General features: G+C 41.8%; 2 protein-coding genes across 12 annotated transcripts in view; both read left to right on the forward strand.

The window, feature by feature from the left end:
• The window catches only part of LOC100696318 (LIM domain-binding protein 3), a 40,645-nt gene extending 33,919 nt beyond the window's left edge, over positions 1–6,726 (forward strand). For all 8 annotated transcript variants that reach the window (XM_005464469.4, XM_005464470.4, XM_005464472.3 and 5 more), the window contains 6 exons: positions 1,096–1,364; positions 1,446–1,839; positions 2,023–2,203; positions 2,371–2,491; positions 2,834–2,949; positions 3,060–6,726. In XM_005464469.4, coding sequence (XP_005464526.1) covers positions 1,096–1,364; positions 1,446–1,839; positions 2,023–2,203; positions 2,371–2,491; positions 2,834–2,949; positions 3,060–3,149 — 1,171 coding nt within the window. In that variant the 3' untranslated portion in view covers positions 3,150–6,726. The remainder of the gene's footprint in view (positions 1–1,095; positions 1,365–1,445; positions 1,840–2,022; positions 2,204–2,370; positions 2,492–2,833; positions 2,950–3,059) is intronic.
• A 7,285-nt stretch (positions 6,727–14,011) lies between these two features.
• The window catches only part of LOC100691573 (bone morphogenetic protein receptor type-1A), a 49,675-nt gene continuing 39,334 nt past the window's right edge, over positions 14,012–24,352 (forward strand). For all 4 annotated transcript variants that reach the window (XM_019355629.2, XM_019355628.2, XM_019355627.2 and 1 more), the window contains exon 1: positions 14,012–14,249. The gene's annotated coding sequence lies outside the window, so the exon portion shown is untranslated. The remainder of the gene's footprint in view (positions 14,250–24,352) is intronic.

Here is a 24,352-nt window from a genome sequence, read left to right on the forward strand (position 1 = left end):
AACTTATCTATATTCAGATGATGATTCACAGTTAGAACAAGTTTAAGAGCATTTTTGACTCAGTCCAGGATGCAAACCAAACCTGAATGTGGTCTGTAGAGGTTTCTGTTTAAAAACAGTGAGTATCTGCACCTCAGGGGATGCTTGGAAGCCTAGACTAACCCTAACCGCCATATTCACAAAAAAATAGAAGAAAGGTTAGCTAAACAGTTTAGAGAGAAAGATTTAAAACCAGCAGAAACAATTACCTAAACCTGAAAAGCACATGGTTAACGCTCACATCAACAAAACTGCTCAAAGAGTTCAAAGTTATGGGTCATTTTTTAGCTGAAAATTCGTAAATATATATTTAAAAAAAAGTGAAAATAGTTAAATGTGCTCTAGAAAAGCTAGCTAGAAATTAAATTGATTGTTGAAATGCAGTTCAAATTAATAGCTCCACTGATGAAATAGTTAGCTAATTCACTCTAATCACATGGATAAATGACTAAATAAAATAAATACTACATGTATATTGTATTTATTTGACTCTAAGCTCTGCAGAAGATTTCCTATGTACCCGGCTCTACCGTGCGTATAACAATGACAAAACATTATCTTTATCTTAAATATCTGATATAGCTAATGAAATGCATGAACATGTAAGTATGTCAAAGACATCAATAATATCAGCTAAAACTTCATTCAATGTTGGAATATTTATCCAAGTAAATCTAGTAAATTCCACATATATTAGATCGAAACTGCTAGAAGAAAGCATTAAATTCTTACTAACACAGTGTTACAGAATAAAAGTCAGACACAACAGTGAAAAACTCATCTTTCAGGATCTTTACACCTATTGATGAGATTACAATTTGAGTCCGTGTTGGTGACTAACTTAGCTTGTGGTTTGAAACATGCTTAGCTTAGTTCAGGTTGTACTCAAAAAAACTTTAAGTAGTTAATTCCATAACTACTACTGAGGCTAACTACTTGAGGCTCACTATGACCAAAAATCCCGGACAAGCCCCCAAGTACAAAACTGAACCTGATGACTGAACCATTTGGAAATGATTCTAAATAGATAATAATGACATTTCTTTCCCTCTCCAGCCAGTACGGTGCACCTCCTACCATGCAGCAGGCGCCACAAGTTCCACCCCCACAACAGTACCAACCAATGCCACAGCAATACCAACACGCACCTATGCAGCAAGCTCCACAAGCTCTGCCCCCACAACAGTATCAACCAATGCCACAGCAGTACCAACAACCACCCACACAGCAGGCTCCATCCACTCAACAGAGCTCAATTCAGATCCCTGTTGGCTCCGCCCCCCCTAAGGTGGTCAGTACTGCCTGCATCTACCCTTCACAGCCAGGTGAGTTTCTGTTTTGTTTATATTAACTTGCACATATAATATTTATATACATTTACATATTTATACTTCTTCCACCCACAGCACCACCTATGGCTCCAGCTGCAGTCCCACCGCAGCCCCGACCTCCAGCCGCCGCCCCGGCCCCGCTTCTGGCTGCTCCCGCATCCTCCAACAGACCCCCGTGGGTGACCGACTCAAACTTCGCTGATAAGTTCGACCCCGGCAAGACCACCACCAGCACCATCAAGGTGCAGCCACTGCCCCAGGCCGCCCCTCCCCCACCAGCGTACATCCCTAACCCCTCCCCTGCTGGGCATGCAGCTCCCATCCCCGCCCCCATCACCCCCAGCCCAGGCCCCATGACCTCTAGCCCCGCCCCCTTTCCACCTGTGGCCAGAGGCGTGGCCCAAAGAGCGGAGAGGTTTGCAGCCAGCAGTCGCACGCCTCTGTGCGGGGCCTGCAACAGCGTCATCAGGTAACGCACTGACACACTTCTGGAGCCTCAAGTGGAGATCAGAGGAACTGCAGCTTTTGGTGCTTTATTATTTTGCTCCTGAGGTTCCTCCTATGGGTTAAAACGAGCGACGTTAATGAAACTATGTCACTTTAAGGACAAATTAAAATCAGATTACTTAAAATGATGCTGCTGTTGTTGCAGGGGTCCCTTCCTGGTGGCCCTTGGCCGGTCCTGGCACCCCGAGGAGTTTAACTGTCACTACTGCCACATGTCTCTGGCCGACGTCAGCTTTGTGGAGGAACAGAACAACGTGTACTGTGAGAACTGCTACGAGGAGTTTTTCGCCCCAACCTGCGCTCGCTGCAACACCAAGATCATGGGGGTGAGATTGTGTGGCATAACCGCTGTGAAATTTTCAGACACCATTTCTGATTTTATTTTCCTTTATTTAATGTTATAAAACCATAAGTTTTGCACTGAAATGCCACCCGTATGTGAAACTAGAGGCTGATTAGACCTTATTAAATGTTGTCACACTGTATGTTGCAGGAAGTGATGCACGCCTTACGGCAGACATGGCACACCACCTGCTTTGTGTGCGCAGCCTGCGGGAAAGCCTTCGGAAACAGCCTCTTCCACATGGAGGATGGAGAGCCGTACTGCGAGAAAGGTACGCCAATACGACGCCATCATCACAGCTGCGGGAAAAGCTGCACAGACATCAGGCAGACGCAAAAAACTGTCAGATGCATCACGCTCAGAGAAGGAACAGCCAATCAGTGCAGCCCCTCAGTGCAGCCCCTCAATTTTAGCTCCTCTTTCTTTTGATTGGCTCTGCCCCCACAAACAACAAGTGGGTGGAGCTTCTGTGTGCTCTGTGTGACATCAAAAAGATCCAAGAGTAGAACAAAGTGTGTGAAACAGATTAACAGGGATTACTTACTTCGTATGATTCACTGTTTTTGGACTCATGGCTGCCATCTTCAACACTTCCTGTCTCTGTGTCGCTCAGATTACATCGCGCTCTTCAGCACTAAGTGTCATGGCTGCGACTTCCCAGTGGAAGCTGGCGATAAGTTCATCGAGGCTCTGGGTCACACCTGGCATGATACCTGCTTCGTGTGTGCGGTAAGGACCACGAGCAGCTGGGGCTGAGGGGGCTCCTGTCATTTAAATCTTCCGATGCAGGGGAGCAGAGGTCAGTTTGAAGTTTTTCACCCCGGTTTTCTCGTCTGCAGGTCTGCCACGTGAACCTCGAGGGTCAGCCCTTCTACTCAAAGAAAGATAAACCTCTGTGCAAGAAGCACGCTCACGCCATCAACGTGTAAACCTGCCGGATCACGCCTCATCACGCTCCAGTTTTTTTTTCTTTTCTTTTTTTTGTGCAAATTTAAAATTTCTGCTGCCTGATGATTCTGCTTCAGATCCATCCGACCCGTCGCATCACGGACTGTGGTTTATTTTTCTACCAGAAAGAGTGTGTGTGTGTCTGTGTGACTGCTGAGCTGCAGAAATACAGGTGACTGTATGGAGTCTGCAAGGTGCCAAATTAAATATTATATTTTTTAGTGTTTAATAATAATTACCAAACGTATAACAACAAAAATATTAAACTGGCTAAACTATGCAACAAGGATTAAATAGATATTTAAGTAAGTCTAAATAATAATATTATGACAGTACAAGTATTCTTCAGAATTTTTTTCTTTATTAATTTAATTAATTTTCTGGTTTTCAAAATTAGTCTTCTACCAAATTTTTATAGTCAGGAGGAAAAAATTCTTTCTAATAAATATCAAAAACAGAGTGTTTGAAGTATGTTTATTTTTCTCTTAAACATAGGGTTAAAGTAGTTGGATATTTAGGGTTAAGAGGGTTAAGAGAGTTTTTTAAATTATTTTGATAAAGTTATTATTTTTATGAAAAAAACATTTTTTTTCTTAGGAGAAAAAAATTTTAGAAATAAAAATTATTATAAAGTTTTATTAGTACTTTTTTTTTGCTTGGTTTGTAGAGTTTCAAATGAAATTTCAAGTTCACTTATGAATTATTTCATATGAATGAAATTGCAACTTTATTGTAATTAAACATTTTTTTTTAAATTTTGCTTCCTTTTTAGTGGCACTCTCTGGACTCCGTACAGCTGATATGGTTCTCACCATTTTTTGGACTCTTCTTGGTAATGTGCCTCTGTTGACTGTTTGAATGCTACCTTAATATTTTTATTTCACTTTTAGACTAAAATAAAATTATATTAAAGTTTTTATGAGGCAATATGAAGTGAAACAATAGACTGCAGAGAAGCTGAAAAACAGCAGCAAACTGGAGATTAAAAAAGACTGAAAAGTGTTTCTGGCGTTGAAACCTGTCGTCACCACTCCGACTCTGGGGGCGTGAACACACGACAGGTGACACGTTTCTGTGGCCCCGCCTCAGCAGGTGAACCTCCAGATGTTTTAAATGTGAAAACCACGTCTAAATGCACAGAGATACTGTGTGAGTGACGGAGTCTAGATAAACTGGAAACGTTAAACTGCCCACAGAAGCTGTTTGGCTCCAAGTGCAGGTGTGTTTCTGCTCTCACGCTGCACTAAGGTGCATTTGGACTTGTTTGTTCAGGTGAACCTGCTCAGGCGAGGCAGCTCTTCGACTTCACGTGCTTCAGGGGGAGAAATAACCTTGAATTTCATATTTATTCGACAGTGTGATCTTTATTGAGACACTAGTATATCGTCACTGCTGCGTGGAAATGATTAGTTATTCGATTCATGTTTGTTTCAGAGCGTTTGGCATCACGTGGTTAAGTTTGAGTACTGATTTCATGATGATTTATTGTGTGTTTTTTTAACTACACTGTAAATGTGATAACCTTAGTCTGACTGTTAACAACACAATGGCTCCGCCCACACTGCAGACCGTGAATCCTCCCAAATCTGAAAAAGATTACACTTTGTATTTTCTTTCTTTTTTTTGTGAAATCAAACATGTGGCTGCTCTCATGTTTGTAAAACACAGAATAATCTTATATGTATTTGGATCATTACAGCTGGGGAAACGGACTTCAGTGAAAGTTTTTTAAAGCATTTCTTTGTTAATTTTCATACGTTTTTAATACAAAGACAGTGCAGTTTTTTAGGAGCCTCTCTTGGCCATTAAAGGAACATCAGCAAACCACAACTTAATTCAGATCTTTAATTTGACTTGTTCTCTGCTAAGACTTAATCATTAAGCACATAAAGACTTTTTTACATTTTAAAAACTTATGCCATGGTTCACGTTCCAATAACCAGTCACCCTGTTTTAGTGTCCTCCTGTGGCCACTGGAAGAAGTGCAGCTAAGCAAACAGAAACTCTTGGTGTATTAAAAAACTGTAAACAGAAGAAGCATTGTGTTTCTGAAAGCCGGATTTTCTTTAAAAAATCTAAGTTTTTTTTTTTACTTTGTTCCACTTTTGTCATTGAAGGCAGCATGTTTTAGCACCACCTAGTGGCCAACAACAGAACAAACCACAATGTAATTAAATTCCAGTCCTTTGTTGAGTTACATTCTGTTGTAATGTTGGGTTGTGTTCAGTGAGGAGGCGGTAGAAACCTTAGCAGGATAGTAGGAAGAATACACAATCACACTGGTCCTGGGAAATCCACAGCGTATCCTTTAATGCACATTCTCTCCATCAGCCATGCAAGGCCCGGTTGAACAGCTGCTGCTTATCAAACATGACACACAGTGTTCATACAACCCGTACTAGCATGCAAGCACGTTGTTCCCATAAATCACAGAGAGGGCAGTGGCGCACACTAATGACCTCATAACCCCTTGACATATGTTACATTAAAGAGACACCACACCATTGTGACTGTTGCAAACTGAATACTAAAGTATATAAAATAATTAAATTCATCTGACTTTCTTGACTTCCCAAAACCATTTAATACTGCTGTGGTGTTTTAGTGGCCTCTGGTGGTGATTATAGGAAATGCAATTGAGCAAATGGAAACTTTCGTTATATTAAATAATTCTATAAACAGAAAAGACTTTGTGATAAGTTTCTAAGAGATGAATTAAAAAAAAATTGACTATAATGGGGGTTTTTTGTTTTAATTTTTTAATGTAATTCTATTTTTGCATTCTTTCACGACAAATAGTTTTGGGAGCATCTAGTGGCCATGAGAGGAACTGTAATTAACCCCGATAACAATATAAGATGATTCTTTAAAAAAAAAAAAAAACTCCAGTTTTACTGTAGGTACATAAAAGAATGAAAAGCATCTGAACACACTTGGGGTGTTATAGCAGCCTCAGGTGGCCGCTAGAGGAACTGCAACTAAGCAAACAGAAACTTTCGGAATTGTGAAATGTTTTGCAAAAGAACAAGAGGAGAATTTTTTTGGAACTAATACGTAAAGTACTACACCTAGTGACCAGTAGAGGAACTGCAAATAAGTAAGCTTTTGGGTTGAACGCAGCTTGTAAACTTTGGTTGTTGAGCAGTGTGAACGGAGTCTCTGGTTCTTTGATTTAAACTTTAATTTTATTCTGTGATTTAAATGAAAGTGTTCGTCTCCCTGCGGAGAACCGTGCCTTTGCTGAAATCCACCTCTGCTCGGTCTGACCGGCACACTGACCAGTTTGTGTGCCGGTGTACAGTTTTTACTCTGAATTGTACTTTTATACAGTTTGTGTGTTTTTCTGAGGATGAATGTGTGCATGCGGCATGTCAGCATCAGTTTGTGAAAAAAAGAGAAGCTAACGCGACTGTTCACCATTATTTTTGAGTGTTTGTAAGTAATGATGTCATACTCTGAGTGAAGAACTCGGCGTTACTTTTTGTTTAAGAGGTTTTGAACATTTGAAGAGTTTTTGTGTTGCAGGTTGAATAAACTGAGCACTTCAAACACCTGGAAGCATCTTCTGGAAACGTCTAATTGATTTATTTTTTCTGATATGAAGATTTGTTTAAGAAGCGAGGAAATAAAAATATGTTGAGCTCCTGAATGTGCAATCAAAAATCAAAACTTTTAAGCTAAAACTGAAATAATAAATTAAAACACATGAAATCTGGCAGGTGTTACAGAATGTTTCTACATTTTGAGAATAAACAAGGAATTCAATTCAATTCAGTTTTATTTATACAGCACCAAATCACAACAACAGTCGCCTCAAGGCACTTTATATTGTAAGGTAGACCCTACAATAATACATACAGAGAAAAAACCCAACAATCATATGACCCCCTATGAGCAAGCACTTTGGCGACAGTGGGAAGGAAAAACTCCCTTTTAACAGGAAGAAACCTCCAGCAGAACCAGGCTCAGGGAGGGGCGGGGCCATCTGCTGTGAGTGGTTGGGGTGAGAGAAGGAAGACAGGATAAAGACATGCTGTGGAAGAGAGACAGAGATTAATAACAGATATGATTCGATGCAGAGAGGTCTATTAACACATAGTGAGTGAGAAAGGTGACTGGAAAGGAAAAACTCAATGCATCATGGGAATCCCGGCAGCCTACGTCTATTGCAGCATAACTAAGGGAGGATTGAGGGTCACCTGGTCCAGCCCTAACTATATGTAGGGATGCAACGATACCAATTTTTTCAAACCGATCCGATACCGATACTTGGATCTGAGTACTTGCCGATACCGAGTACAAAAACCGATACTTCTGCCACACACAAGTTAAACTTAACCGGTAGTAAAGAAACGACCCCACACAACTCTTTAACACAAACGAAACGTTTACTGAACGTAAGGGCAGAGACAAATACTGTACAACACATCCCTTTTTTATGATATTGATATTCCAATTCCTTAACCAAATGAAATACACTGTATAAATGAAATAATTCCCTTTCAAATTATATTAAACAACCCAACTTATGTTATCACCTTTTGGTAAGTGACTCACTAATATACACTCCAAAACACGTTATATAAATCCACTAAACACACAATATTCACACATGGGCCCCACACACACTCACATTCACACTTGTTGCAGGCCTGTTTGCTGCTCACGCCGGACGATGGAGAAAAATCCTCTTCTCCCCAGTAAGAGCACAAAAGTCTGACTTACAGTTCCGTTGCTCGGTAGGTCGCCGTTCACCAGTCCCACACTAAATCCACTCCCTGCGGACCCGATGCTGTCTCTGCTACAGCGCGTTAGCCAGTCACTGTCCAGCTCTCCGACAGTCCACAGCAGCTGCCTCCGTGGCGCAGCCAAGCAGTCCGGGCTAGCCTTTAGCCTCGGCGGTCGTAGCTGGAAACACAGTTTTCCACGGACGGTGGTGCGACCGTTGAAACAAAAAGTCACTTCACCCACACTCTGTTGCGAAGCTCTCACACGGTTAGCTTTCTAGTCACACACTCTTTTGTGCAAGTTAACCTCAGTAAAACTAGCCGAGTCTCTCACTTTGGTTCAGCTAACCTCGTGCATCTCTCCATGCCGTTCTCTTCTGTGAACTGTGAACACCTTATGTGGCGTTCAAGTCCATGGGAATTATGATTATCTACTCCCAAATTCCCATCCGGGCTACATAAGTATCGGTTCATGGTATCGGTTAACTTTTACGAGTACGAGTACGCACACATTTTACAGTATCGGCCCCGATACCCGATACCAGTATCGGGATCGGTGCATCCCTAACTATATGCTTTAGCAAAAAGGAAAGTTTGAAGCCTAATCTTGAAAGTAGAGATAGTGTCTGTCTCCCGAATCCAAACTGGAAGCTGGTTCCACAGAAGAGGGGCCTGAAAACTGAAGGCTCTGCCTCCCATTCTACTTTGAAATAGAGATTGAAAATGTGACGTCATTCAGGGGTAAAACCGCAAAGGATTGTGGGAACGAGTGGCAAGCCATACTAGCGCACGCAGGCTTTCACATGAAAACAGTCACACAGCGATAAAAACAAACACAAAATGGCAAGAAGCTGTTGTATTATTAAATGCAATAGCCGGTCGCATGACAGCCACGGGAAGCCGACGGGTAAAGAAATCGTTTTTATCGGATTACGTCGTGGAAGAAAAATTGTTCAAGCCATGTTTCCGAAGTAACAAAGAGCCGACGGATGGCCTGGATTGCAGCCATTCGAAGACCAAATATAACGTCCCAGAACACTCCAGCTCACATGTTAGTCTGCTCCAAGCATTTCCACAAAGGTACGTCTTCTGTTGTAGTTATTACGTAATTTATCATAACATAATTGTTGATGTAGGTTACAAATAAGTCTTATATTGATTTGAATTGAATTCGTTGCGCTATGCTGCTTTGTTCACTGTGGCTTTGCGGGCTAATGTTTGTTGTGTTTTGTAGGAAAACCAGCCTACAAAATGCTGGAATGCGATGCAGACTGGGCGCCTCTATCAGCCTGGGTCAGACAGAGTTTAAAGCTGCTACCACAGCCAGATTTGATCGGTTAAGAGAGAGAGCGACATCAAAACAGCCACGAAACGTCCCGCATATATGTGCCCAAGGGTTGTATTGAAGCAATCAAGTGATGAATAACTGTTTTCCAGTATGTTGTTTTGCATTGTTGTTTTTCACCGAAGCAGCTAATAAAGCATAATCGAATACAATTTTGCTTCTTTCTTGTAAGATTCTATAATAGAATGAAACAATAATGCCAGTTATATCGTCTTGATGCATTCTCAATCATCCAGGAAAGTAAATCTCCAAAAGTTGAATCTGTTCATCTGGACGTAGCGTTTTGTGGGAGAAACGTTTGGTCACTCATCCAAGTGACTTCTTCAGTCTCAGACGAAACGTTTCTCCCACAAAACGCTACGTCCAGATGAACAGATTCAACTTTTGGAGAATGCCAGTTATAAATAAAGACAATAAATTGAATGAATTACGAAACACTCATGTTATTTCTATTAGATCTGAAAATGTTGTGAAACGACAAATAGATGCGTTTGCCTGTACAGGAGATAAAGGAAAAGAATGTAACAACAGCTGTGAAATGGAATAGTCCAAATCACCAAAGTAAACTGGACCTGGGCTTGTTGCAGGGATCTGAAGTTAATAAACAGCTTGTGAGTGTCTGCACTCACACTTAGGACCATATAGTAATAAATATGTGCGTGATGGAAGTTGGGCAGCACGCTAACGTCCTTACTCCGCTCTGTACGCTCGTACGGGTCTGACCCTTTCACTCCTTTGATTTTTTCCTCGTACTTTTTTTTTTTTTTTTTTTTTTGCCTTTTCGTCAACTCTGTCTTTGTACGGACCTGCCGTGTTCTCCGTCGTTTTGTACATAACTGTTTTTGGGGCAAATAAAATGCAAGTAGGGATTAAAACTGCAGAATTAATGATTACTGGTGCTGGAAATGCTAGCGCTTGATGCAGTGTTTTGATTTTGTTGCCACGGGTACCCAGAATGCAATGCGCGAAAGTCATGTGGTCTGTCAATCTCTGTTCTCTAGGAACAACAAGTAAGCCTGCAGTGTGAGAGCGAAGTGCTCTAATAGGGTGAGATGGTACTTACTATGAGGGCTTGCATTTTGGGTTAACTGAAGGCTTTTAAGGGAGTTTTTGGGACTTCCCGATAATAATGAATTGCAGTAGTCCAGCCTGGAAGTAATAAATGCATGAACTAGTTTTTCAGTGTCACTCTGGGACAGGATATTTCTAATTTTAGAGATGTTGCGCAAATGGAATGTGAACTTGAAATGTGAAGAAGACTCTCCATTTACATGCACAAATTGGAGTCTATTAGATAGATATGATACAAACCACTGCAGTGCAGTACCTGTAATACCTACAGCATGTTCTAATCGCTCTAATAGGATATTATGGTCAACAGTATCGAACGCTGCACTGAGGTCTAGCAGGACAAGCACAGAGATGAGTCCACTGTCAGAGGCCATAAGAAGATCATTTGTAACCTTCACTAAAGCTGTTTCTGTGCTGTGATGAGCTCTGAAACCTGACTGAAACGCTTCAAATAAGCCATTCCTCTGCAGATGATCTGTTAGCTGTTTGACAACTACTCTTTCAAGGATGTTTGATATGAAAGGAAGGTTGGAGATTGGCCTATAATTAGCTAAGACAGCTGGGTCTAGAGATGCTTTTTGAGTAAAGGTTTAACTACAGCCAGCTTGAAGGCCTGTGGTACATAGCCGATTATTAGAGATAGGTTGATCATATTTAAGATCGAAGAATTAATTAATGGCAGGACTTCTTTGAGCAGTTTTGTAGGAATGGGGTCTAAAAGACACGTTGATGGTTTGGAGGCAGCAAATATTCAGAGGAACAAAATAAAAATGTGGTTCCTTATTTAATATCTGATTTTTATCCCCTAAAAATCTCTATTTTTCATATCTGCAGCTTTAAGAATATTTGAACCAAAAACGAAATAAAAAATGAGAAAATGAGTCATTGTACTGAGAAGAGGAGTATTCGTGTTTGACCTTTATGAACTTCCTCTTTCATTTTTATCTGTCATCAGTTTTCTGTAACTCCAACCGAAAAACATGACTGTCACACCCACACATCATCGTCATCATCACCATCTTCATCCTCATCATCAGATCATCGTCATCATGATAACGAGCGTCGTTCTTGTTGAGCGATGATAATGCTGTTCAGTTTGGAGCCACCAGAGGGAGCTAGTGCCCTCTCCTGATTGCGTTTCAAAATAAAAGCCTGCGGGTTTTTGAGCAGCAGAGATTGGACTCAGAGAGGAGTGAAAAGGGGAAGAGGTCTCACTCTGCCGCCAAAAACAGCTCTTAGACTACATCACTGACTTTCTAGGCAGTTATTTTTGTTTAAGCCTCAGAATGCCAGTGGCTAAAAATATAAAGTAAGTTTATAAATTATTTTTAAATCAACTTTCCAGATGTATAAAAAACCTCAGATATGATGCTGACTCGGAGGATCGTGTATTTATGTGTTTTTGTAAAGATAGAAAAAGAAAATATGTGGCTCAGCTTTTAGAACCAACAGGAAGCCCAAATATATATTTATATCATCAAATACCATGTTTTGAATTAATAACATTTTATTTATTGTTCTAAATTAGCATTTGAATCAGTATAACATATACCTCATATAAGTATATTATTATTATTATTTGCAATGTTGAAGCTCAGCATTTATACTTTCTTTATTTTTTATTTTGCTGAATCATTGAGACTGGAACAATTAAAATGAGATTTTACAACATGTGTTTGGTGGCAGCATGGTGGCACGGTGGTTAGCACTGTTGCCGCACAGCAAGAAGGTCCTGAGTTCAATTCCACCATCAGGCCGGGGTCTTTCTGTGTGGAGTTTGCATGTTCTCCCTGTGTTTGCGTGGGTTCCCTCCGGGTACTCCGGCTTCCTCCCACCGTCCAAAGACATGCAGCTTGTGGGGATAGGTTAATTGGATAATCCAAATTGTCACTAGGTGTGAATGTGTGAGTGAATGTGAGTGTGAATGGTTGTCTGTCCTTGTGTGTTGGCCCTGCGACAGACTGGCGACCTGTCCAGGGTGTACCCCGCCTCTCGCCCTATGACAGCTGGGATAGGCTCCAGCGCCCCCCGCGACCCTGAAAAGGATAAGCGGAAGCGAATGGATGGATGGTGTTTCCTTTGCTTCCAAAAATACCAAAAGAAAAGAGTTATTTGTAGTCATAACGAGCTGCCGCGTGATGATTTATGTCATAGTTCATTAAGATAAGCCAAATCACAACAGCTGTTGCCCGGAGGCTCTCATTTATTTGTCCATAATACTTTTGAACCTGAATGTTTCGTTCCATATACAATCAGTAAATTAAGGGAAAACGCTCCCAGCTGAGCCCTCAGGACCAGGTAACTGTATTTCAAGACTGAAGGTTTTTATTTGCAATTTGCGCACAGGACCAACGGTCCATGCATGCTGGAATTATTGCACAGAGCCCTCCAGGTCAAGTTACACTTTTTACAAGATACAGACAAAGCAACTAAAAAAAGGAAAATAGAATTAAAGCAAGGAATAGAGCAATCATAGTATTTACTATATACAAAAACAGTGTACAGAGAGGGTGATAATACACTTCCTAGTACTGGATTCAGTAGCGGTTTTTGATATGGGCGACACGGGCGGTTGCCCGGGGTGGCATCGTGGTGGGGGCGGCATCACGGGCATCGGCAAAAAATTTTTTTTTTTTAAAAAATGCTCGTACTCATGCTGCCCCGACGTCATGCCAGCGCATACTGGGGATGGCATAGGCACTGATCGGTTTTCTATCGCCCATTTGCTGGGAGCAAGGGCGCCCTCGTTTGCGAGGTGCGCCTGCTGCTTGCGGCACAGGGAGGAGAGGGCGGGGCGGCGGGGGAGTCTCTGGCTGGCTGGAGCAGCATCTAATAACCAACTCGCAAAATAAAACAAAATAAAAACAAACCAACAAACACGAAAACACCGGACATCATGATGCAGACTTATAATTTGCACCAATGTTTTTTTGAAATTCTATACGCGAAAAGTGAGCGCGAGAGCCCTCGGTGCGCCTGCTCGGTGCTGAAGTCAAAGTAAACTTTATTGGCATCTCCGCTACATACAGTCCAGTATATAGAGAGACGAGACGACGAGGCTCCAGTTACAGCAGTGCAAGTAAACGAACAATAAATATTTAAGAGTAAAAAAATAAATATACACTTTAGGACTCGGGGTAAAGGGATCAATAACAATTTAAAATTTACAGTTTACAACTTGATGATTTGAAGTCTCACACAACCCGTCGAAAGGGGAGGGGGGCGGCTGCTTCCAAATAGAGCACAGAAGGAGTGTTCACCCAGGGCGCCAAACAGGCTAGGACCGCCACTGACTGGATTAGATTCGATTGGATAAAACTTTATTAATCCATCGGGTGGGTTCCTCCGGGAAATTCAGTTCAATTGCATGCATAACATTGCGCTTATTAATGAATCCTTCATACTACAAACATGTTCTAACTTGCAGGTCATTCAGGTACACAGGATGCAAATAATGCTAGATAAGAAGAAAAAGTAAGAAAACAGAAAAAAATATTGGGGGTTTTTAGGGAGTGAAAATAGAAGAACGCGAAAGCCTCACACCTGGGCCCCTCAAACCCTCAATCAGACGATGATGCACATTTAATCTCAGGTCCTCTGAAGTTACCTGAGAGGTGAAACAGTGAGCGCGTGCAAATTTTCCACACGCCCCTCGTTCCGACCGGAAGTGTTTTGTTATGCACAGTGAGTCATCGCGAGACCAAGAGACGATCTCTGCCTGGTATTTGCTTTTCTGTCTAAAAGCAGCGCAAACCCGCAGAGGCGAGCGGAACGCACGGAGCGGAGGACGCCGACGAAAAACGTCTGGAAATATAGATTTCTCCCCTAATAACGGAGGGAGGGAGGCTGGAGCGAGCTCGAACCGGTCTTACAGGATGAAATAACGCGGGAGAAAAGGTTCGAAACATCCAGGAGAGAGTAAAGACTCAGGAAGAAAGGTGAGTCAAACGATCCCAAACTTCAGTCCAGACTGCGGGTATGAGCCCGACTTCTGAGCGCCGTCTATTTACTGGAGTACACGCACTCCCTTAGGATTTTTATTTTTCAGTGAATCAGCTTTAAGTAGGCCTGTGTGTGGGTGTGTATAAAATAATTTTAGTGTGTCTAACTGTGGATGTAAGTTAAAGAAATGAGAATTTTATCGGTGTACAGATTTTATTTCTGTGCCAGCAGATAGACGCATCCCCTCCTTCTCTAACTGCTGTCGTGGAAAAAAAAAAGTTGGCTTTAGATTTGCTGCAGCAGAAATTTGGCTCGTTTTTGATTTAAAAAGTGACAGATTATCGCTTTAAACTCACAAGGGCTTTATCTAAACCCTAGATTCGGACTATTTTGGGGTGTAGGGGTGTTTTCGGGGGGTTTTGGTGAAGTTTGTTTCGGTAGAATTTGTTTCCAGCTCGGATAGCCGCATTCCTGTTAGCGCTGCTAGCTGCGAGTTAGCTGTGAGCGGGTTTAAGGTGCTGAAACGAAGAAGAAAAACAGGTAAATAAGTTTGTTGTCAAAGTTTTTTAACGGCGCTTTTCGTTGCTGACCTTTAATGTTGTTAGCCTGGTTAGCATCGTGGGCTAACCAGCCGTGTTTCTGTATGTTTACCTGCTTCAAACTCTGATTTTTGACCCACCTGAGCAGGCAGGTAAAGCCACCTGTGAGCTCTGTTTCCAGGCTGCTTCGGCGTGTTTTAAGATGGTTTTGATCTCACTTCTGTCTCTTGTTTATTCCGCCATGTTTCTGGCTTTTAATCGTTCACGTGTCTGCAGCTCATAATCAATACAGTCCACTGATCGACTAATCGATTAACTATCGCGGCTTTTATGTCTTTGCAGTGTGAGAGGTTTTATAAGGTAGCATAAAAGAGTCACTTTTATTTTCATGTACCTCCTTAAAAAATCTTAAAGTACTTATTTAAATTTAAAATACTTTAAATTTAAACAAAGGCCATTTCCTATTTTTAAAATGCGCGGACATGGGAGTAATCTTTCCAATAATCTGTTTATCAGACATATCAAATTAACTTAAAAAACTGCTGCTGGTGTGCAACAGCGGGATGAAAGAGTTCCCGGAGAGGCAGCTGATTCCTGAGCACCTTTAATGTGATCTCATTCACACCTTTGTCTAATAAAAAACTAAACACACCCGCACACCTGGTGATGGCAATGCAGCTTGCCATCACCAGTGTGTGAATGTGTGTGTGAATGGGTGTGTGAATGGGTGGATGACTGGTTGTGTAAAGTGCTTTGGGGTCCTTAGGGACTAGTAAAGCGCTATACAAATACAGGCCATTTACCATTCACATCCACCTCTCACTGCCCAGCACTGTGTGTGTGTGTGGGGGGGGGGGGTTTAACTCACGGTTTCTGTTAAACTGGAGGATCTAACATCCAACCACATCTGGCATATACAGTTTAATCACCTGTATATGAAACCATTACTGGAACAGCCAATCATGTTAAAGGCACATTCATCTGTGTCGTGATTCAGTAGACGTCCTCCTTCTTTACAGCACAGACTCTCACTGTGTTTGCTTATATGAAAATCTCAAACATGAGGCCGACGCTGTAGGAGAATGAGAAGTAAGCGGCTTAAAGTGAGCACAGTTACCTGGACCTGTTTGTTGTATTCAGTAAAAACGATGCGTGAGCTCTTTAACAATGCTCTGTGTCCTCTGTGTCATGTTCAGCGTTTACACACCCCTGTCATGTTTCATCATTGATGACCAATGCAGAAATAATAAAGAGGAGATTTAACATCACAACAATAATAATTTAATCTAAATGGTCTTTAGAGTCCGTAAAATTCCCTTAAGATGAAAAGTGATGTGAGGTTTTCAGAGTCGTTGTGTCAGATGCTAGTTTGAAATGTAACAATGACTGTTGAAGCGTTTTTGGCTGTGGAGGCAGAGCGAGTCCAGATGTGCAGGGAAAACCCTGAAGCCCGAACTGCCCGCCTTGTGTGGGCGAATGACATGAAAATGCCAAACATTATTTTAATTTACAGCAGGAGTGGGCGATATGAGGTATGTCACGATATTTCTAGAACATTTGGGATCATCCTACCAGTGATGCTTGCAGCTCTGCAGCAGCATCTGTAAATGTAAATCAGCGACTTTACAGCCAGTGATGAGGCGTTAACACTCGAGTTTAACGGTAACTAACTCGTCAGGCACGATTTTGTCACATTTCCTAACTGGGATCTTAAATGCTGGTCGAGCTCTTTGAAGAGCTGCTTTTTCACCGATGTAACGGCATCATCAGTGATTCTATCCAGCTAGCGACGCTCGATGGTCATTTGTCCAGATTTGGGTCCCACGTCACCGGCTGCTCGTGTCTTCTTTGTTGGAAGCGGGGTGTTATCGATGAAAGAGGGGTGCAGAGCAATGCAAATATCGATCATATCGATACCAATGCTGGTATAGGTACTGGATTGATCCAAGCACGACAGGATCCTTAATATATGCTTATATTAATTATAATTAACTTGCCTTTACAGATATGCGTACTGGTATCTGCAACACTGGCCCTGTGTTTACCTCTGATTTGCAGCATCATGCAGCACTGCTCGATGGTGTGTGCTTTTGGGAGGGTGTTGAAGTAGCTACTGCTTTAGGTACTAAATCATCATCACAGGCTGCTCTCGCTCTCAGACATGTCTGGGCTTGTCTTGCTGTTGCACACACCAGGGAACTTAAACATGACAACATGACACTTTAATATCACTCAAAGTTTTATACCAGTGTTGTGCCGACGATACGATTTAGAGGCACAGAGTCGGTAAAAATCGCCTGAAGAGTTTGTGGCATGAGAACTGCAGCGTGTTGGGATGGTTGCAGTAAAATCCTGCATGATGTTTCTGGACCACATGTTTAAGAATCTAAGTGATCCTCGTACATGCTAAAGACTGTCTGTTTGTTTGATTATTGGACAACAACCTCGAGCAGCTAAGAGAACCAGAGAAGTGAGGTCCCAAACAGAGTAACAGATGCAGGCTCTTTCTTAATCCAAGTGACTTAAAAACAGGCTTAAACCTACAAAATACACGAGTTTTGGGGTGTTTAGTGCTGATTTCCTGGTTGTTTGCATGTTTGCTTACTGTATATGGATGCAGGGATGATAACAGATATTATTTTCACTGTAAGCCGACTGCTGATGCCTCGAATGGGCCTCTGATAAACATTTTTGACCCGCATCGCTTTAGGCGGCGTCTTTTAATGGCTGCTGAGAAGAGGAGGAAAACCTGTTTGGCTGCCCCTGTGAGACCTGGCTGCTGGCATTTATCTGCCTCCTGCATGTGGGTCATTAAAAGGTCTTCAGTGACAATCAGGAGGAAGAAGCTTCAGAAATGTTGCTGAAAGTAGATGCCAACCCTCTGGGTCTTCTTCTTTGTTTTGTCTTTTGCTGCGTCTTTAACTCTGTTAATGGTACAGAGTCTCTTAATATTGTTTAATGCCTGTTTGAGTATTTTTAAAAGGCTTTAGAATCTGTAAGGGTGCATGAAGCCTTGTAGGGGTTTTTAACATGTTTAGAAGCTTTAACAGTGTCTCAATTCTGTTTATTGCATCCAAAGTCTTTAAAGAGTGTTGTGTTTAAAGTCTAAGGGTGTCTAAGCTGGATGTCCGTCTGTCGTCTGTTTAGTAGTTAGCTTTGAGATGCTAACAAACAGAAATCAGACAGTCCGTGCATGCATCCAAACCTCCACAGCTAAACGGCTAAAACCACCAAATGACGTCTTCAGGTTCCTTTTTCCTGTCTGCAGCCTCACATACTCTGTTATAATAACTTAAATCATGCGTTATATTTTACTGTATTTTAAAAAGGTCTACAGAAAGCATTGACGTCGTTGTTGCTCTCACAGCCTCTACCTTTGCAGGCCGCCTCCTCTTCCTCCTCCCTGATAGGGAGCAGAGGCACACAGCAGGGCGGAGAGCGGGTGTTAGAAATTAAAATCTAGTATTATCCGTGTTTCAGGCAGCTGTACATTCCTCAGCCAAGCCTAGATCACTGTAACCGAAATAACACTGACAGCAGGCGAGTGAGCGAGGCCACAACAAGAGAAACGGGGGGGTTCTGAAAAAGATAAGACTGACAGTCATCTTCTCCTCCTCCTCCTCCTCCTCCTCCTCCTCCTCTTTGTGTCATAAAACCACTGAATCTTTATTTTTTGAGTCATGTTTACAGTTTAAACCTAAAGACATTCCGAGGGATCGGTGATTTCTCCTGTGTTCCATAAGTAAATGATCTATACCTATAAAATGGCACCAGACCAGACCAGTGTACAGGAAGACACCAGTTAATGCTAATGGAGTCTTGCAGGGCAGCTAAACCCTGTATCCCCGTGCAGCCACAGATTACATTTTCTTAGCTAAGTGTGCAAAGGTGTGTTTGTCATCTTCAAACAAACAGTCGTCCGTTTAATTGTGGACAGTCCTCACGCTCTTATTTTGAAAGTTTGACTTTTTATCTTAACCAAAGGGGAGGGGGCATTAGAGAGCTCTCTTGTGAACGGGGTCTAGGTCACACAACCTTCTCAACCTCAAAGTAGTCTCTGAGACGGCCACCCTTTCCTGAGCCTGAGGGAGTTCTTCCTTCCCACTGTTGCCAAGTGTTTGCTCACAGGAGGTCGCCTGATTGTTGGGCTGTCCTTACTTTACAGTATAAAGCACCTTAAATGTGACTGTTGCTTGTAAGTTTGTCCTATGTAAATAAAACTGAATTTAGCTGAACTTAAAACATCTGAATAATTCTTTTTTTCTTTTTTTTTTTTTTTTCTTGCCTGTCCCGTTTGGTTCTTTTGCCATCAGAATTATTGTCTATAGGCAAAGACAGATGCCCAACAGATTTACTTTACCAAATGGACATCTGAATAATTCTGAAGTGCACACTCAGGCCTGTGAGACCTGTTCAGCCATGGCTCATCTCTGCCATTCAAACACACTTTGTATACTGAACTGTACATTTATTGTCTTTCAAGGAAGTCATTTTTATTCAGTGTTTTCATAAAAGCCTCATTTTTATGCATTTCCTGCTGCTATGGAGAACACACGTGAGTTTAAGGACCAGTTGGAAACTTTTATCCAGCTGCTGATGTTATCATCGCTTGACGTTTTCACTCATTTCTTCACTTTTCCCGACGAGCTTGCTCCGGTCTCTCTGTGTACCTGGCCTGTACCACCACACTTGAGCCCCTTTCCCATTCGTACCTGCTTGGATTGACTCCCCGCGGTTTTCAGGATTTTACATTAGGTTATAGTACCTGCTACCAGGAGCGAAAATAGTACCTGCTCGCCAGGAGTCCCAAAGCGATTCGAACAGATATTAGAATGTGATGTTGTCAGGCTGCATGCCATTGATTGGCTGGTCAGTGGCATCACTCGATGAATCACGAGCGCGTCTCAATCACAAAAATCAAAACCGCCATTTTTGAAACTCCTCAACGAAGGAAACGGCTACTCGTGGTCCCCGAGCAGCAGGTATATCGTCGCCTCGCCTCACCTTTGGTGTCACGTTCGTGTTGCATACTAATTACGTCACAGGAAACTCAGCTGCGTTGCTATAACAACAACCACACACATTAGGTAGTAATGAAAATGGAATGTCTTTGGAACTGTCACTACCCGATCCGTACCGTAAACCTAATCGGTACCCTGCATGCACGAAAGGTGTCTACTTCCGGCTGAGTATCTGTTAAGATGTTAAGAATAATAAGTGTCTCTTAAAATGTTTCCAATAATGAAACCTTTCAATATAATGTAGACAAAAACGAAAAATAAAAAGATAGTTACGGATCAGGACTCCCCGATCCTTACTGCGCATGTGCAAAGTCGGACCGTACAAATCAGGTCTACCCGATCGGTACCGCGCATGTGCAGGGGTTTTCTTCTTCTGTTCGTTTAATGGCAGTTTACTTCCCAGTGTAAGAGGATACCGCCACCTGCTGACCGAGCGAATGAACCCTATTGTAAACTGAATTAGCGTCATTACAGACGTGTGTTAAATTTGATTTAGTGATAGTCGAGTGTGTTTATGCTTGTCTGTGTGGAGAGGATTGATTGGAATAGTGATGATGATGTCCGCTACCACTGTCAATTGTCAGTAAACACTTCATCTGGCTGATGAATCGTCACGTGACACATTACAAAGTCTGTATTATTAACTCTGTAATTAGGCGCTATTCTTCTTATTTTACGGCGCTGTTGTTCAATCGGGGGACGCTCTCTGTTGAGGAGAAAAGCATGAATTTGTTTGTATAAGGATTATCCATTGTTTAAATGTCCCGGTAGTCGAAAAGGAGGCAGTAGGGCTGTGCGATATGACCAAAATCTCATATCCCGATATTAAGACATCTATCGTCCGATAACGATATAAATCACGAAAATGTAACATTTTCTGTAAATTCTGTGAATGTCGGGCAGCTCGACTTGCGTGAAGTGTTTCCAGCTGGGCGTCGCGTACCTGGAGTCGAGTGTTTTAACTGATGCATGAAACGATACATTTTTAGACATAAGTTGTAACAGCCGCCGTTTTCTTTGTGAGTATTTATTACTAGAGATGGACCGATCCGATATTACGTATCGGTATCGGTCCGATACTGACCTAAATTACTGGATCGGATATCGGCGAAAAATAAAAAATGTAATCCGATCCATTAAGTATCAAAAAAAGCATCTCACAAAACTTGCAACACGGCGTAACTCGGCTCATAACCGTAGCAGGTCGGAGCAGTGTGCTCATGTGATAGAGCGGCTGTGTGTATTTGTAGCCTCGCTACCAAACCAGCATTTCATCTCCGAGGAAGTTATCCCAGAGAGAAGTAAAGCAAGTGTGTAAGTTCATCTCTGAATGTTTGTAAAGCGTCCCGTGTTAAGCTTAACAACCGATATATGGAGCGACTGCCTCTCTCTCTCCCTCACCTTCCTGCCGCTACTTCAATCGTGAAACTGCTTAACGATCAGCTGATCGGCTTTTCTGTCCCGAGTCCGTCTCTCTTCTTTGTTTTTGGTCCACTTTGCACCAGAAAGAGGAAACCAGCGGCTGAACAACAGCAGCACCTTTAAGCTTGATAAGCTGTTGTTAGAATTTATTTAATATTACTTTCTACACCAGGATCCTTTTCTACGTAGCTGACGGCTGGTAACTGTGCAGGGGCGGATCTAGCAAAGTGCAGCCAGGGGGGCCGATAGGGAATGAACAGGGAAAAGGGGGCACAAAGACATACTTTTCTTTCTTATTCTCATTTAAAATATGTAGCTTTTAATAAATAATTATCTGAATCTTACACCCAAAGTTTTAATCTGATGTAAAATGTATAGAAGTCCATTACTGTATATAGTAACTGTTAAGTCTAATATACCCTAGTAAGCTATAGTACTTTTTCCTTTGGGAAGGTACCATCTGTGCAGTCTGCAATTCTGTTGAAGAAAGATGTTGAATCTATTTAATTATTCTTGAAAAATAATTTGTTTCTGTGCATTTTTTTCCACCCTGCATCAAATTAAAGTTGATTATGTCGATTAAGCATCATGAGGTGGAGGGTGGGTGGTTTCCTATTTTTTTTTTTTTTTGCTGGGAGTTTGCAACCCTATTAGTTAGGTTGCTTAATATTTCTGCTAAGTACTCTTTAAAATACCAGAATAGGGAGGATGGAGTAGGTTTAAGTTAGGTTTTAAGTTAGGTAAGGTTTATTAGATTGATCAGTGTTGCTGAACTATGAAATATTTTGGGTGCAGTGTATTTTTTACACACAGGTATAACAGAATAGCTTTAGTGTTGTTGTTTATTTAAACTTGAGTATGAACTTATACAAAATGCAGCAAGATATTAAAAAAAACAGTTTTATTGATTAAAAAACACAATATCGGATTCATATCGGTATCGGCAGATTTCCAAATTTATGATATCGGTATCGGTATCGGACATAAAAAAGTGGTATCGTGCCATCTCTATTTATTACACAGCGTGCTGCAGGGAAAAGCCTGTTCTAACGTTTGAGTCTAAGGTTTATTTTTTAGCACCTGGCGGCTCTTTTTTGCTTCTCATCCGTAAATACTCTGCATCTTTCACGTGATTCAGTTTATTTTGAAAAGTCTCAACAGGATCTTGAGCTTTATTGTGAAAGGTTTATGTGGAAAATAAACAAGCGGACACGAGGTGGTTTTACCATCGTTGTTGCTAACGACAACGCATACAAACAAGCGCTTGTCCGTCTGTAGTGTGGTTATATTAAATATAAGAGAAAGAGAGAACTTTAGGAAATTAATATAGCCACTACAGTGACCATCAAAATAATGAAAAAATATTGCCGTAAACAGTTTATTTTGCGACACCAACAAACGATAGCGTAAAATGAAATGATAGACGTTTTTCTATCGTCATCCGATATATATCGTTATATCGAACAGCCCTAGGAGGCAGAGCTGTTGAGAAATGCTAGGAGCTAACTGGGCGCTAACCGTATCATTCAAGTATATTGAATGTCGCAATGTTGGCAAAGAGAGGAAGTGACGTAAGATTTGCGCACGCGGGATACCGATCGGGTTTCTGGTATGGATCGGGTAGTGACGGGAACGTCTGCCACGCTTCCTTCTTTCACGTAATGGTATGATCCCAGTGTGTCTTGTGTGTGATTGGCTACATGGTGTGCCCATCAAATTAAAGTCCCGCCCCTGTCTGCATGAATTCTCAGCAGGGCTGAAGAATGGGCCAAGTTATTAATGACGGCCCATTAATAACCGACATATGAAACGATCTCTGGGGTCGAGTTTGACGGTGTGTTTGACACCCCTCCTCTAAAGTGTGTGCTGGACCTCACAACAGTGTAATCTAATGTGAAAGTCCCAGACTGCTGGAGCCCATCCATGGGCTGAGGCTGAGCAGTGACGCGGCTGATTACATTTGTCTTTAAGTACTTTCAAAATAGAATATTATCGAACTTAAACAGAATAATGTAAAAATATATTTAAGAAAAGGGTGTGCATCTTTTTCCAGATGAATGTTTTTGAATGAGGTCTCGGTGGGTCTTTAATCATTGCATCTTCTTCATGATCAGTCGGTTAGTTGGTGCGATATTTGCAGACGCCGCTGTGAGCTTTTCTGTTATTTGGTACAGACAGCGGTTAATTGATAAATGGAGAATATAATCAGGAGCTTAATGGATGACGGTGTTTAGCCACAGGCTTTCTGCAGGCGTCTCCAGATTATTTTTCCCACATTTGTGTCACGTTTCTGCACGCAGCCTCAGATGTACCGTGTAGTCGCTCGCCGCCGCGTGAGTCACTGCGCCCTCAGTTGTGTCTTCTCAGGCGCTCAGAATGAAAACCAGAGGAGGTGAATCACCCTGGAGACGGGCTGTAGCTGTGATGGTGGCTGGAGACGTGTGCTGGTTGATGTGGTATGGCTAAAAATCCCAGTTTGAGTCTGTGACACAGGAAAATACCATCCCTGCACACACATCTTAGACTGTGTTTGTGGGAATTTTGGGTTCAAACTATTAAGAAAAGAAGATAATCCAGATAAAACTGACTTTTGAAGTTTGTTGTCCCACAGATTCAGGTGATTCTTAGAAGAATGCCTTACCTTGCTGTTTGTGTCTGTTATTAAATAGGATTAGATAATGGATGAATAACCACTGTCAGAATTTAAACACGAGTTATAGGGCAAAAAAACAAACAGCAAAAACTTTTCTTCATCTGAAACACGTCTGTGAGGCTTTTTAGCATGTCGTAAACAGCTCTTCAGTCTCATCATTTACACATGTTTGCCAGCTTCAATGTTCAGAAGTCAAACCATTATTTTTAGCATCGGTGTGCGGGCTAACAGGCAGCTCTGGCCTTTCTGATTGGTTGTTTTTGTGGCTAAAACTGGAATAACAGAAGATCCGGACTGACTGGTGTGAGCCACGAGGTGGTCAGAGTAAACGCTGGCGACGTGTGTGTCACTGTTTCACGTCCTTGCAGTCGCCCGACTATGAAAACAGAAGAAAGTATAAACGAGAACACGTTATTATTAATATCGGGTGCAGACAAAAACTGTAGGCGATTTATTAATTATTC

The sequence above is a fragment of the Oreochromis niloticus genome, linkage group LG13, assembly GCF_001858045.2.
Source record: "Oreochromis niloticus isolate F11D_XX linkage group LG13, O_niloticus_UMD_NMBU, whole genome shotgun sequence".
Lineage (NCBI taxonomy): Eukaryota > Metazoa > Chordata > Actinopteri > Cichliformes > Cichlidae > Oreochromis > Oreochromis niloticus.